The sequence below is a fragment of the Ammospiza nelsoni genome, unplaced genomic scaffold, assembly GCF_027579445.1.
Source record: "Ammospiza nelsoni isolate bAmmNel1 unplaced genomic scaffold, bAmmNel1.pri scaffold_55, whole genome shotgun sequence".
Lineage (NCBI taxonomy): Eukaryota > Metazoa > Chordata > Aves > Passeriformes > Passerellidae > Ammospiza > Ammospiza nelsoni.
In genome coordinates this window covers 1,789,957-1,805,425 of record NW_026683193.1, presented here as the reverse complement: position 1 = coordinate 1,805,425, position 15,469 = coordinate 1,789,957, and the positions used below count along the sequence as shown (strand labels likewise).

At 47.8% G+C, this 15,469-nt stretch overlaps 1 protein-coding gene across 1 annotated transcript in view; it reads right to left on the bottom strand.

Annotated features, from left to right (window-relative positions):
* The window catches only part of LOC132087235 (serine/threonine-protein kinase PAK 3-like), a 28,744-nt gene extending 15,387 nt beyond the window's left edge, over positions 1-13,357 (bottom strand). Inside the window, exons 1-2 of the mRNA XM_059493237.1 lie at positions 13,259-13,357; positions 735-860 (exon numbers count right to left, since the gene is read on the bottom strand). Of these exons, the coding sequence (XP_059349220.1) occupies positions 735-860; positions 13,259-13,357 (225 nt within the window). The remainder of the gene's footprint in view (positions 1-734; positions 861-13,258) is intronic.
* Positions 13,358-15,469: the final 2,112 nt, after the last annotated feature.

Genomic DNA, 15,469 nt, shown 5'->3' with positions numbered 1-15,469 from the left:
TTGGGCCACGCAGCTCCCCAGACACAATGGTGCCCATTTCACTTCAGATACAGCAGGCACCATTGCAAGATGGTCTACCTCTTCCGAGAAACACAAGACAGCAGGCAAGGACTTGCAGCTTAACCCGCACTCATGGCTCCAAGGCACTTGCTAAAGCTGCGGACTACACCAAAATATGCCCCAACAGAAACTGGCCGCTTCTGCTTTTGGCCTGACAAGGCGGCGTCGCAACTCCGCACTTTGTTCCTTTTCCACATGGGACAAGAATGGCCCCCCACAGCTGCATGGACAACACAATCCTCCCTTTGCAGCTTATCAAAAGCCAAAAGACAGTGTGCCCAAATTAGACTCTACCAGTGAAAAACTGCTCAAGGAAAGTGCAGACCACTTTCACAAGCCAAACACACCTTGCCATAAAGGGAAAACAAACAAACCAAGCCCTGGCACCTCCAGCACCTCCTCCTTTGCTCTTGGCCATAGCACTGCAGAAGCCAAGCGATAGAGCTTCCCTGAGCCAAGCAGCCAGATGCTCTCCCAGAGGCACCAGCCCTTTGCGGCCTCAACATGACAGGTCAAAGGCCAAGTTGTGCGGTGGCTGCCTGGTGGAAATCCCTAGCTCCTGGCAGGACTCCAGCACCCAGCATCCTCAGCCTGCAACAGCAAAGTGCTGGCTGCTCCAAAACTTGCAGCTCTGCCTTGCACTAAAGACAGCACCACACACAACTGGCACTTACAGGTCGGGAATAGGGCGGTGAGAACAACGTTGGAGGGTTGTTGTCATCCACCTCATTTTGCTCCTCTTTGGCTTCTTCTCCAGGAGCAGCGGGAGCCAGGGGAGAGACGGCTCTTGCTTCTGTCATCTGTGGCAAGAGAGAAGCATGAGGGACAGCCCGGTACCTATCATGTAGAACCTCATTTCTTTTAACAGCTACCACCACATCTTCTAAGGAAAAAGTCGTAACATTTCATGGCGACAGAGGGGTTCTAAGTCACAGCCACCAAATTAAAAAGAGACAATTCAACAGCACTCTAGATGGATATGAAGTTGATTCTCCTGCCTGGCTGCTATCAGCAAGCAAGGTTATCTCAGAAAAACAGAGCTTTTAGTTCTTGAAAGCACTGAAATGGTAAACAAGGAAAGCAACAGCAATGCCTTTGCTACTGCTGCTGCAGATGTGGAAACCTAAAACTGGATCAGAATCCCATCCAGGGCAGGAAAAAGCAGAAAACGCTGTGCAGAAGCATCTTGGCTTGCTGGATGAACAGGAAAATGAACAGCCTATCTCGTGCTTGCAAACCTAGGAGCCAACAAACCACCAGATGGAAGTGTCGCCCACTCCAGTGTCTAAAGCCCTTGGATGCAGTGATGGCATGTTTGGCACTGAAACAGCCCTTGTGCTGAGCACTGTCATGCAGGGATTGATGGAAGTCTGCCTGGAGGTGCCTCAAGAGCCTCCCATTGTCCAGGCTGAAGCTCCCTCAGCACCTCCTCACGGGCCTTGTGCTCCACCCCCTTGCCCAGCTCCCCTGTCCCTCTGTGCACACGCTGCAGCCCCTCAATGACTCTCTGTTTTCCAGGGGCCCACAGTGCACACAGCACTCCAGCTGTGGCCGCGGCACTGCCCAGCACAGGGCCACGCTCACTGCCCTGCTCCTGCTGCCCCACTGCTGCTGACACAGGCCACCATGCCCTTGGCCTTCTTGGCCACCTGGCCACACGCTGCCTCATCTTCAGCTACTCAAGACCACCAGCCCTGCGTCCTTTTGGGCCACGCAGGTCCCCAGACACAATGGTGCCCATTTCACTTCAGATACAGCAGGCACCATTGCAAGATGTCCTTCCTTTTCTACAACGACATCTTCTAAGTAGATATCATAAAGTTTGATAAGAATAGAATTTTAAGGCACTCTGACTAATTCAAAATGGTCTAATTCAACTGTACAGGAATTTGCTCTTAAGTAAATATTCCACCCTATCTGCCGTCAGCAAGCAAGGTTCTCTCTGCAAAACTGGATTTGTAGTTCTTCCAAGCTCTGAGATGGAAATTTTAAAATATCCACTCATGCCTTTGTTATTTTTGTTGTAGGCATTAATATGTATTTTCTTTCAGCCTTCCTAGCTGGCCCTCTACACTCTACTGCTACTGGCCAAGCTCACATCTTCCTCTACAATTCTTAATCACCAGGAACATGAAATGCTCCTTTCTCACTCACCTCCGGATCTTCAGCACTGCTGAATACACGCTTCAGGTGTCCTGTATTTGGAAGGGAAAATGAACCAGATGCTCTCATAAAACTGCTGGGCTGCTGAATCCCACAGAGCAAGTCAACCCAAACAGAGATGATTTCCCGTTTCACAACATCCCTCCAGGAGACACATTTCATTCACACAGCCAGCAAGAGATCAGGACAATCTTCTTGCTTGTGCCTACACTGCAGCCAGTTTAGCCAGTAAATGAATATAACTTTGATCTAGAAAATGCAAATTGATCTTTAACACTCAATGCTCCTGTTCTACCAAACACATGACAGCTTCTGAAATCCTCTCTTTCAGGTACTCCTTCTTTTTTCAATCAGTGTCATGCACTAATTCTGATTAACTTTCAGGAAACAGTGTCCCAGAAAAGGTTCCCCAAAATCCCCCTGAGCTATGTCAGTTCTATTGTGGAAGAGCACAGCAGCACCTCTGAGGTTCAGGAGCAGACACTCACTGCTTTAGAGTTTGCACTTGCTTTCCAAGGGAACAACTATTTTAGCACTCAGTAAAAGGTCAAGTTAGTCAAATCCTTTCATGACAAAATTTAAAAAGAAAGAAGCTTTCTCTGAATTCTGGGAACAACTGCAGAGATTTTAAAAGGCATTCCAAGAAGGTCTGCCAGTCTACATTTTCCAAGGTGTCTTGCTTGTCCCAGCAAACTGAGGAAATGACAGACTCTGCTGCCACAGACTCTCCTGTGGAGGGAATGGAAGCCCTGCAGGTTCCCTTGCAAATGCTGCCCCTGTGGCTACAGACACTCCCTTTTTAGATGAATGCCTTGACAGGAGCTTTACCAAAGCAGTGGCACCCTAATGCTCTTTCTGTTTCAAAATCAGACACTCAGTCACTAAGTAAGAGAAGGAAGACATAGAAAACCCAGGTTAGGTTACACCATAACCTAAACGGAAGGGAAACCTCTACTTACGTGCGAAATTCGTAAAATAATAAATGGAATAAGCAATGCCATATGCAGCAAAAGCTGCAGTGGCGAGATGGTTCATTATTGGCATTTCTGCAACTTCTCTAAAAGCTAAATAAACAAGCCTCTTGTCAGTAGGCAGCTGCCTACTGACACATGCTTTGACCAGGAAGGTTCTCCTGATCTGAGCAGGCCTAGGGCTGCTCTGACACTCAGGCCTTCTGTGCACCAAGGCAACCTTCTGATGTCACTATGACGACGTGGCAACCATGCCCTGACATCACAAAGGAACAGCTCTGTGTTGGTCTGTGAGTTTATGCAAAGCAATACCCAACCTTCCCTACAGCAAACACAAAAGAGCCTGGGAAGTTCTCCTCTGTCACAAAGCAGCACAAATTCCCCTCATGGGCCAAACCCTGTCTTTCAAGGGATCCAAGAGGAACTCCAGGAGTGCCCCAAGCACGTACAGTCTGTACCCCAACTGAGCACTCAGATGGCACCCAAGCAAAGGAAATCAGACCAAGACAATGGCCCACAGCATTGCAAGTGCGAGAAATGACTCTCACTTTTAACATTTTAAAGGTATATTAAACATTAACAAAGGAATGAATAAGGAATGATTGCAGCATTGAGAGCCTCCATGACTAGCAGACATGTGCTCATCTACAAAGAGGATGCTCTGCCTTTTATACCCTTAGCCCCTCCAAAAGTTTTGTCAGTCAACTTTTTCTCTGCTGTCCATTGGTGGAGATTACTTTCTTGCACCTTGACTGCAGGACAGATGTTGTTTCCCCCTGCCTGCTGGTCACAAGCCAGCCCTCCCCAAATGCCCTGACTACCAAGGCTATTACAAAGGGGAGGAGAAAGAGGACTATGGGAGGATATATAACAATATCATCACTACACATTTGAACATCCACATAACATCTGCTTCTTAATTGTCAGAGCCAACCATTGCATTACTTGTCTAGAACACACAGAACCAGGAGAGAAGGCACTGTTGGCATCACAACTGAAATCCTTCCTAACAAATCTCTCCAAATATTTGCACCTTTCTTGGACATGCCCAGAGCTCTGGTGCATGTACATCTCTGCCTTTCTTGCCCTTTGGCAGCAGTCGAACCGGCAGCATCTGCCCGCCAGCAGCAGCTGCTCCAAGCTGGGAACGCTGCTGGCGGTGCTGATTTCCAGAGGCTTCTGTGTGCCAGGGGAAGCCAAGGCAGGAGCGGGTTGAACGGTGCTGGCGCTGCTGCTGCTCTGTGCCAGAGAGCCCCGGCTGGGCAGGGCACGGTGCCCACTGCGCTGCGGGCTCCTTCTCCTGCCACAGCTGGGCACACCTGGCAGCAAGGCATGACAACTGGTGGGCAAGCCAAGGGGTTTCTGGGGCTGCTCTGCTCTGCACACACCCAGGACACCTGCAGCACAGAATTTTAACCCTCAAACAGGTGAACCAAAGGGAAACAGCTGGAAAAGATTTAATTTGGACCATTCTTACCTGCTCAACAGAAGTCTTCAAAATGAATGTTACCAAGCAGGGCCTGATCCCTGCTGCCAGCTCAGGGTTAGAAGAGAGGCAATACTTGATCTCAGCACTGGGTGTGTGGGGAATCACTTCCCTGATACGTGCACATCCAGCAATCTCACTTACTTCTTTGTACCCATGGATCTAAGACATTTTCAATACTTTGCTAAAACTCACAGGCTAAATATTCCGCCAAATTATTTGATTTACTGATTGATACCTTTTGACTTATTGATACTTAAAGCACTTCTCAGAATTTCCTGACATGAGTATAGGAGTGTCCTGTAGGTCCCTGCTGGCCTTTGTCACAGGTTCAGGAGGAGCCCCATGCACAAAAGAGCCCAGGACAAAACAGGGCTTGCAAAGCAAATTCATTCTATTAGTTGCAATAGCAAATAATACACAGCAACCCCTGGATTCCTAAAAATCTGTGGAGCAGGAGAAGGAGGTGGAGCATGGTGCTCGGCTGCAGGGGAAGGTAGGCAGTGCACTTTCAGGACATCCCCTGGATGAAAATGGTGTGCATCTCATCCTTCTCACCCTTCCAGCTCAGAACCGGGCCCTATATCTCCTGCTCAGGAGTGGAATTTCCCAGTTACGTCATTGGCTCACACATGGCTGGCGAGATGAGGCCAATGAATCAAGGATTTAAAAGAACTGGAAGAGTTAAAATTTCAGCAAGATTTAGTTAGGGGGAAGGAGTATAGCAAGAAGAGTAGAAATAATAAGGGATAGTTAATGTTTTGCAGGTAAGGTAGTTAAGGCTAGGGTAATATATCCCTTGCCTGTCTTTACTATGTTTAAAGAAGCAGGATGGGATGCGGATTTCTTTGTGACAAAGAAGAGGACCAGAGCCTGCACCTGGGCCCCGAAACTTCAGCTATAGCCAAGAAGTGCAAAAGCCTGCCAACAGGTCATAAGGAAAGAGGTCAAATTGAGGAAGACGTCTTGGCCTTCATCAGAAGGACACCATTCCCCACTTTAAAACCCACCAACCCATTTGAAGTGAAAGACTGCAGAAATGTGAAGGAACTTTGGACTCAATTATAATACATTTTAATACAAAGGAGGGTAGGCAGTGTTACCTAATGAATATGTGTTGGGTTTTTTGGGAATTATATGAATGTGTAAGATATTTTAGATAAGTAGAGAGCCAGTGATTCTTCACACATGTCTTTAGGAGACAACTCCTCCTGTGCCTGGTGCTGTAATAAACACACCACCTTCTAACTTCAGCTGTGGTGAGTTCTATTCCACACCTCATTTGGTGACCGCGCCAGGAACGCTTCTCTGCTCCAGCGAGAACAGCCGCGCTGTGGACGTCTCTGGGCACTGCCAGGACATTCCTTTCCTGGAGGCACCTCCGCTCTTGGCTGTCCCTCATGGAGGACAGACAAGACTGCTGGGACTGTGGAGAAAGGGAATGTTTAACTCTGTATAAAGTAACCCGTACGGCGAACGCAGAGGAAGGGCTGTTCCTAAGTCACACAGAGATGTCCTGCGCACAACGTACGCCTGTACAGTTTGGGTTTGGGTCTGGCCGCCAGCAGAAAGGATTTGCTGTGTCAATAAGGACCTGCTAGCAATTCTGGGGGTGAATTGAGCAAATCCTGTTTTATTGCTGCAATTTTTCCTGTGTGTTGTAATTGTGGTTGTGTTTTCAGTGTGTGAATGTTTGAGGAAGATGATGTGGGTGGATGCTGTTGTGATTTATGGTGTGTGTTGTGTTGAGAAAAGCGAGCACTCTGTCCCCTCATAAAGAGATACTCCTTTCCCGGTGAGCTTGTGTGTATGGACTTTGTAGTTGCAGGGGTTGGTACTCCCTGTGACACCGGGTGCCTGGGTATACAGGGGGGTTGAGTGGTTTTTCTCCCTCATTGTGAGCATTTGGGACTGAATGGTTGTATTTGGGGAGATTTTAGGATTTTGTTTGCAACAAGTGCAGCAATTTATGCAGAAAACTACAGTGTGGTGATTTACGTATGTTGACCTATGGTAGTTCCTTTCTACCACCCCCCCTCCTCCAGGGTTAAAAATCTCCTGCCACCAGGTGGACGCTCTCTTTCCTCTCCTGGACATCCTCTTTCCTCTCCTAGATGCTCCCTTTCTCCCCTTTCTCTCCTGGAGTTGTTCTCCATTAAAGCAGTGGGACTTTGGTCCCGAGAAGAAAGACCGCCTCTCGTCTTTTGCTTTTGTCCTTGTCAGTGTCACTGGAGTCCAGAGCTCGCCAAACTGATCCCCCACGAGGCAAAAACTGACAAATGGCCCCACATGCAGAGCTCAAAAATTGGCAACATTTCTGATGGACTGGAGTGTTTGCCACACTTTTGGAATTCCCTATTCCCACACAGGTCAGGCAATTGTTGAAAGGACGCACCACACTGTAAAACCCATTCTAGGTCAACAAAAGGGGGATCCAAGCAACACCTCTGATAAGGTGTTGAGCATAGCTTTAGATGTCTTTATGCTTTGAATAGCTCATTTGCAGGACATAATCCTCCAATTTTTAGGCACTTTTCAAACAGCACACAGGCAAAATTGTAAGAAAATTTTGATCAGAAACCTTGAGTTAGGACAAATTGAAGGACCATTTGCACTAATCACTTGGGGCAAAGGGTATGCTTGTATTTATTTGCACAGGTGCCAGACCTAAGTGGGTCCCTGCGAAGGACATGAAACCGTCTCATACACAAGAGCGCACCGACAATTCCACCAGCAGGGAACTGAGCACGCAGACGTGAGCCGCACCGAGAAACTATAGTTCATGCCAGACCTTCCCTGTTCAACCTGTGAAAGCTACAAATCTTGAGTCTGATTGTTGATTCTTGGACTGTGAAAATTGTTTGTATCATAGAGCTCTTTCAGCAAAAGCATGGTGCCCATTTTGTTCAAAAGAATTCTAAGATATCCACATTTGTAAAAATTGGAGTTCAGAGGGACAGTTTAGTGCCCTATAGTTGGCCAGTCCCTGAACAAGTGCTAAAAGATTTGCTTGAGAACTGAAAGAGATGGGGAAGCTTTTGCCAAAAAGCAGCTGCACAGGAACATGGAGCTTGATCAAATGATATACTGGCATTTGTTGGTTTTGCTTGCTTGCTTTTGCAGTGCATATATGCCTGTAGATCAACCAAAAATGAACGTTTACCTTGCTTTAGCCAAGTCACCAGGCTCAGACACCATATGTTTGACCAATTTGAGGCCAGACAAACCCTTTGTGACCTGTTTGGTCGGTGTGCCAGTGCCAGCCAAGGAATGGCCAATACCCAATCGTGACAAATATTGGTGTGAGGCTGCCAACGAGACCAATCCCATAAGCAGCTGGCATCATTGAGCCCCTGATCTTCTTAGAGCACCTTCTGAACCTCAAGAATTGGAATTCTTGGTTCATTTCTAATGGAATTCTGTGCTGCCTTTCAGTACCAGGGAGATCCACAGTTAAATGTTACTCCCCATCATCCTGTGGACAGATACTCAAGTTTGTGGTGCAATTGTACTACCCCAGTGTCCCCTAAGGGTGAAACTGCTGACAAGCAGATGACCTAGATGAGTCCCCACAACAATTAGTAACAGAATATTGGCTCATTTGTGGAGGTAGAGCCTGAATTCCTCAAAAATTAAAGGTGGCCCATGTAGCATCAGACAACTCACTGTGAAAGCACCTATCGTTAAAAAAGCCATCAAGAGAAAACACAGAGAAAAAAGATTTGTCCATCATTACAAAGAAAAGTGTTATAGCAATTTCAGACCCTAGGGCCCTGCAAAATGAGTTACATCAAATTTATTTCTGCATCCACTTGCCTCGGGTGAGGCACTGAAACCATTATAGCGATTGGGGTGTTGGCTGAAGAAAGAAGACAGTGCTACTTGCATTGCAATTAGTGACATGATGAATGATGTTAGTGTTGTCAGACATGCAACCTTACGGAACAGAGCAGCACTTGATTTTCTTTTACTGGCACAAGGACATGGTTGTGAGGAATTTGAAGGACTGCGTTGCATGAACCTGTCTGATCACTCTGAATCCATCCTCAAAAGCATACAAAAGCTGAAAGATTTGACAGCTCCAATTAAAGAAGATGGTGGGTCATGGTTAGATGATTTGTTCCAAGGATGGAGCTTTGCATCTTGGCTAAGGGGACCTTGTAGCATAGGTCTCTATGGATTGGGTGTTTTGGTAGTGGTACTAGTAGTAATACCTTGCATACATTGGTGTGTGTGACAAATGATGGGCAAAACTATCAAAGAAGTTTCTCTCACACAAGAGAGAGAGGTAGGAAATGGTTTCACAGGGAGTTCTTGAAATCTCACACAGATGGTGAAGGAAGGTATAGACATGGAGGAAGGTTTTGAATAAGACCTTGGAACAGACGAGACTTTTTTGGAACAATGACTTGTAATTGTTATCAGACATGACTTTTGCCCTTTGAACTGACTGGACTTTCACAGCATTAAAATTGCTGTGTTGGAATATAGCAAGGCTTAATGCGAGCAAAAAGGATGCTTGAAGCAAGTAATAAGCAGGTATACTATAGTAAAGCTATGAAATGCAAGGTAGTTAATAAACTACACGGATACAAAGGTTTCTTTTTAGTTGTACCGTGAGGGGGAATTGTGGGAATCCTTCAAATCAGAGAGTTTTGGGAAAGCTGCAAAAGGCAGACCTCAGAAACAGCAGACCTGCAATTAGAGCTAAGCAGCAGCCATAAGATTTGTCAGCAGAAAAGTTATAGAAGAAGTAGAAAAGTAAGGACAAAAAGAACAATGGTCTGTGTATTAATGCTTGGTTAGGACAACTCCCTAACCTTCAAAAAAGTATCTCTAGCAAGATATTAGGAACTTCTCAGCTTAATACTGGAGCTCAGTGCATTGTGTTTTAAGGCTTACAAGCAGGTATTTTATTCAAAAGAAGCAAGCACTGTTTTAACAAAAGGTACGTGTGCGTATAGTGGTTGGATAGAACTACTGTCAATATGCTTCTGCTTTGTGTGATTGGTCAAAAAACTTTTCAAGGAAGCTGTACCATTAAGTTCTTTGCCTGCTGCCACAGATGTGAGCTGCTGGTATCTTCCCATAGTCATACCCAAGTCATGAGACTGATGCTGGAAAACAAACAGCTCAAGGCGCGCTCCTCAGCAGTCCCGTCCCGTTCGTGATTCGTACAGAGACCCCCAGCCGGCAATAGTATATAGATGTTAAATTACATCTATGAGAAATTAATAGGTATTATTTCATTCATTTTGATATTTTTTCATTTCATATAGATTTATATATTTTCATTTCATATAGATTTGGTTTCTTCCTCCAGCTTGGGAGAGTGAAGAATTACAACAGTGCAAAACCTTCTGCCCGCACAGCAATCAGCCCCTGGGCATGTGCATGCACACCCACCCACTGTGCTTGCTCTTCTCAGCATCTCGGGGCTGCTGTTTGCACAGAATTGGGATGAATTTAACTCAACAGAGGCACGACTGGGGTGTCCAGCTTGTCATGAACACTCATGGGGCAACAAACAACACAGAGCTCTCAAATCACATGATCACAGGTAATTTCATTCCTGCTGGGAACTGAGGAAATCTCAAAAGAACCAAAGACACAGACAACGGGGTGGAAAACATTGGCATCATGGTACTGCTGGTATCCTCATGGAGGAAAATCTCTTGGATTTCTTAAGGTGGGAGCTTTCCAAAATCTAGGAAAATTGCCCAGCACTGGCTGCCCAATTGTGAATGGTTTTCTTGACTTGGCAAAGCTGGGGTGTTAACAATGGGCTCCGTCCTTGGTTCAAATCTCCTGCCCTCACCTGCAGGCAAAAGCACCACCAGCAGCAGCAGAAGCTACTTCAGTCAATTTTCTCAAAAAGCTCTAGTAAAGTTGGGAGAGGAAAAGAAAACACATCAGACACTGTGGATTATTGACAAGACTCTGAGGAACAGTTCCAAAGCAAAGGGCAGCAGCTTCTCTCTGGGCCACTCCTTGTGCTCCAAGGCAGCCGGGCTGCCCTGGCTGCCCAGGACCCTGCGCCCCACGGGCTCTGCAGAGCTGCACAGCGGGGAGGCAGCTTCGGGCACCTCAGGCCCTGGGCAGGAGTGGCTGCTTGCTCTGCAGGGCTGCCTCTGGGCAAAAGCAGGGTGCTGGTCTTCTGCTCTTGGCCCTAGCCTGGCCTTGAAGGGCTAATCCTGTTCCCTGTCTCAAATGTGCTAAAGACAGACTTGTTTGTTTCCAGCTCTGCACAGCTTTGATTTGCACCACAAAATACCAAAGGACTAAGGCCTGAACAACAGACCCTGACTGAAGCCTCAACAACAGGACCTGAGCCAAAGCTGCCCTCTAGATGATCTTTCCAACCCAATGTTCTATGTATCTGCTCCTTAACCAAGTATTACTGTCAAAAATATTGTTGCAGCCATTCACTGGTGAAATACGTCTGCATCTTTCTGCATGAGGAAAACGGACATGGCCACACCTGGCCTTGGTTGCTTCTCGAGCCCTGGGCAGGCTCGAGGAGCAAGAGGAGAATGAAACCAGCTGTGCCCCCAGCAGAAGCTCTGGCACATTGCTCGTCCAGCACTATCAGAGCCGGGCTACTCTCACAGTGCACTTGGGAGCCTCATGGCCAGCAAAGGTGGAGGCACCACAGGATTTCCCGGTTCCCGGCCGTGGCTCTGCAGGGCTTGGCTGGGACAGCTTCCCCCAGCTGATGTGCAGCACTGGATGAAGGGAAAAGCATTGGGGTACCTGGCGATGTATCTTCCTTAATAACCAGAGACACCCTTTTGTAATAATGCTGAGGTTCATTGCTTAGCTTATCCTTTTCTGAATCTTTTTTGCACTTTTGCATTACAGTAAATTACACCGTTCCTTCAGCTGGTGTCTATGTCTGCATCTCTGACCCTCCCCACCATCAAAACAAACACACAGCCAGTTTAGCAGGAGACCTGCCTCTCTGCCAGCCCATCTCTTGGTAAACACCCCTGGTGGCCATCTCCACAAATGAAATTCCCACTTTGCAACTTCCTTTTCTGCAGGCAGGTGAGAAAAGGAGCCACTCCTAATTCTGGACACCTCTAAAAACCAGCTGCTTTCAGCAGGCACAACCCTGAAATATCAACCTCCTTCCTTAAGCTGCCACAGGGAGCTCCCACCAAGAGGCCTTTTGTCCAACGATACCCACAGAAGAGCTCGAGAAGGGAGCAGTTCGAAACACAACTGCTTCAGAGTTTAAACCTGCCTTTATCAAATGAGCACACACCAACCTGTCCCAAAGGGAAAGCAGGCAGGAACGAGAAGCTCCTCTCCCACAACAGCAAACTCTGTGCTTTCTTTCTGTTCCGGCTGGAGAGTGGAGGCCACGGGCTACACCTCACTTTGGGAAGGAGCCCTGGGAATTGGGCTTATCTGGGAGGGCAGAAAAAGGAATTCTCCAAAAAGTAGAAAGAGATTCTCTGGAAGGAATAGATGATGACAATATTTCTGCAGAAAAGTGAAAAAAAGGATAATTGAAGCATTTCAAGAAGTGCCCAGACTGAAATTGGTTTGCCAATATGACAACCCCAAAGTCTCTGTGGTGTGTCAAGAAACTCTGGAATGAACTGCAAGGCTTGGATAAACATCATTGGTGTCCGTCCCCCAGAGCACAAGCAGCTCCCCAACACGACTTCAAGACTAACGGACAAAGTTTCCCCCTTCAGCTCTCCACAGCAGCTCTAGGGAGTCTCTCTCCATTGCAAGATCTCCTTTGTCAGTCTACAGTGACAGGAGTTGGCTGCAGGAGGCATTTGCATTGGAGATCTCCCCAGATGGGGGGAAGAAAAGGAAAAGGTGATTCCTGAGGAAAGAAAATAGCAACGCTGTTTGGGAAGACACCAGTGTGAGTTCACTACAACTCTAGGCCAGAAATGCTTTGAGGAAAGCAACATCCATCCACAGGGCAGCACTTTGACTTTGATATCCATGCTGACAAAATTGCTGCCCCTTCCTGCTGCTCTAGCTGACTCCAAATCACGAGAAATGCGCCAACTCTGCCAGGAGGACATGCTGAGATAAAACCAGCTAGTCCGCTAAAAAGGAGTCCACATTAATGTTTTCCAAGTCCCGCTTTTCATCCTTTCCTAGCCAAGCCAGAGCAATGTCCTTCCTCTCTGTCCCCGATGGTTACCCAGGCATGGGATGCAGCATGGGGACAGAGCCTGTCACTGCTCCCAGTGCCCTGCCCTGCCCTTCCCTGCTGGCCTTGCCCTTCCCTGTCCTGCTGGAACCTGCTGTGCTGTGCCGTGCCGAGCCGAGCCCGGCCAGCGGTCACACATTTCAGGAATGACCCTCCCCTGTGCCAGCCGTCAGCGTAATGAACATACCACTTTCTAACTTTGACTAGTTAGAGAGTCTTTGTCCGTGATTTTCAGTTTTAACAATTCAGGGAGCTTTTGTTTTCCCTGACAGAAGTACAGTTGCCGCCAAGGGAAGCACACCCAAAGACCAATAGTGACCCAGCCTTCCCTTTGCTTCCCTTTTCCTTCCCTCACTGCTACACAGCTCTCATACCAGGACCTCAGTGCTGCCTCACCTGAGCATTTAGAGCTGCCTCCACGCCATTCCAGGCTAAGTGCAGGTGCTCAGGATTCGGAGGTTTTCCTAGCTTCTTGGGAGAAGGTGTTTGCTTCATCTGGACTTCTTGGCGTTTCACCAGAGGAGCCAAGAACAGGCAAATTTCATCTCCACTGTGAGCTCTTCATTCTGCTTGTTCCCATGGAGCTTAAATGCCAACCTGAGCTCATCGTTCCTCGGGTACCCATAGACCATCACAACCCTTCCATGGCCTTGAGAGAGAGGAGCAGCTGCACATCCTCAGAGCAGCAGTTGCCAGCCCGCAGCCCATTAGGGAGGGAAAGAGCTTCTACCCTTGCTTTCCAAGCAGCTCCTGGTTAATGACCCTTTTCAAGAGTTTTCCTGCAGTGCTCTATCATGGGTAGATCTAAAGTGAGAAGCAGGTAGAAAGTGTCAAGTCATCTAGGAAGGGGGACCTTGAAAACAGAAAGATTCTCTGCCTCATTTTCCTGTCCTCGCTGCAGATTTGGAGGGTGTTCTGGGCATTTTGTAGACTGACTCTCTGTAAGGGTACAAGGGCACTGTGAAAGATATTGCCTAACAAGTGGCCAGTGTTAGGTGCACTCTCCTCTTTCTTTGAATGAAGCCAAACTGGGACTCTGACAGGACATTGCAGATGTTTAAGACTGCCTGCCCTGCAAATCAAGCCATGCCATTGAAATGAGCTCCGTGTGCCCCACAACAGCTGCAGCTGAAGAATATGGCCTCACCCTCAAGGCTGTTTCTAGGATAAACTCAAAGTACAAGTTTAGCATGCATGTCTACAGATCTGGGCTCTTCCTGGGTGAATCCATTTTCTGTGGTCTTTTGTGACGAGAAACCAAATGTAGCCAAATCCCAAAGCTGCTGGGAAGATGCAAAAAACTGTGATTATAGGGTCTTTGTGTGTGTCTGTGTCTCTGTGTGTGTCTATATCAGATTTCCAGTCCATGCTTTAATCTATGTACATGTCAATTTGGATAAATATTTTTAAGAGGAAGAACTCACTCCTTCAATCCCCTTGGAAGTCTGAACACATTTCTGGAACGGAGGTTGCTGTGAGCTTCCTGTGATGTTTGATCCAAGGCAGCACTAGAGCTCTGTGTCCCAAAGACACATTGTGGAGCCTGACCAATGTGTTTGGATTCTTGCAGCCAGGCCAGACACTTCAGCCCCCAGCACTCCAGCTGCCAGTGCAGGTTCTGCAGCATGGACAGCCACAGCTGGCTGTGGAATACTCCTGGGAAAGAGGAATTGCCACCGCCGGATCTGGACATGGTGCTTGAGACACTGGAGATGTTTTCTCCCTCTGCTTGGGCAACTGCATTGGACTGGGAAGAAAGGGGCTGGACTGAGAACTTGTGAATGCTGTTGCATGGCTGAGAAGGAAAGGCTTCTGGAGTTCAGCTGTGAATGGACGAGGCAGGTTTTGCCTGGTAAAGCATGACTTCCTAAAGAAGAGGGAATGAAAATGTCATCCTGGACTAAGGATGAAAAGGTGTGAGCTTGTGTTGGCCAGGTTTGGGTGCTCCTTTTCATGGGAAGAACCCCTGATGCAGGAGCATTTGTGGTGAGGAATTGGAAGCTTTGTAGGTTCTAAGAGGCTTTGTTTGATGGGAAAGAAGAGAAGAGTGTTTGGAGAAGTGGCACTGAAGGCCAAGTGTCCCATGCGGGGAGGGGCATGCCAGAGGTGCCTCTGTTGCAGCTGCAGCAGATGTGGGCTGTGCCTCTTTTGGGTGGGAAGGCCAAGGCAAAGCAAGGGCTGGGCTGCAGCTGCTGCTGCTGTGTGAGCCCTGTCGTGTGTGTAGGCGCTCCCAGAGCCGTGGCTGGGGCTGGGCTGCAGCTGCAGCTTTCTTGTCCTCTCAGTAAGCTACTGCCTGCAGTCCAGTTTCCATCTGGGAAATCCTCAGCTGGGCAAACTGGCCAGTTTTGCTGTCCATGTTGCAGAGCTCATTCCTGTTGCTCTTGGGCATCTCTGTGGGAAGAGATGTGTGTTCCCATGCTGTCCCTCCCAAGCTGCAGCCTGGACGAGACTGCTGTGCTCAGGGCTGTGGAGGAAGGAGCACATCCCTGTGCCAGGAGCTGGCAGGACTCCTTCTTAGCAGCCATTCCACGTGTTCAGTGTCAGCCCCATGTTCAACTGTCAGCTCTGACAGCTTTTGGACTGTGTTTGAGAAGTCAATTTTTCTGA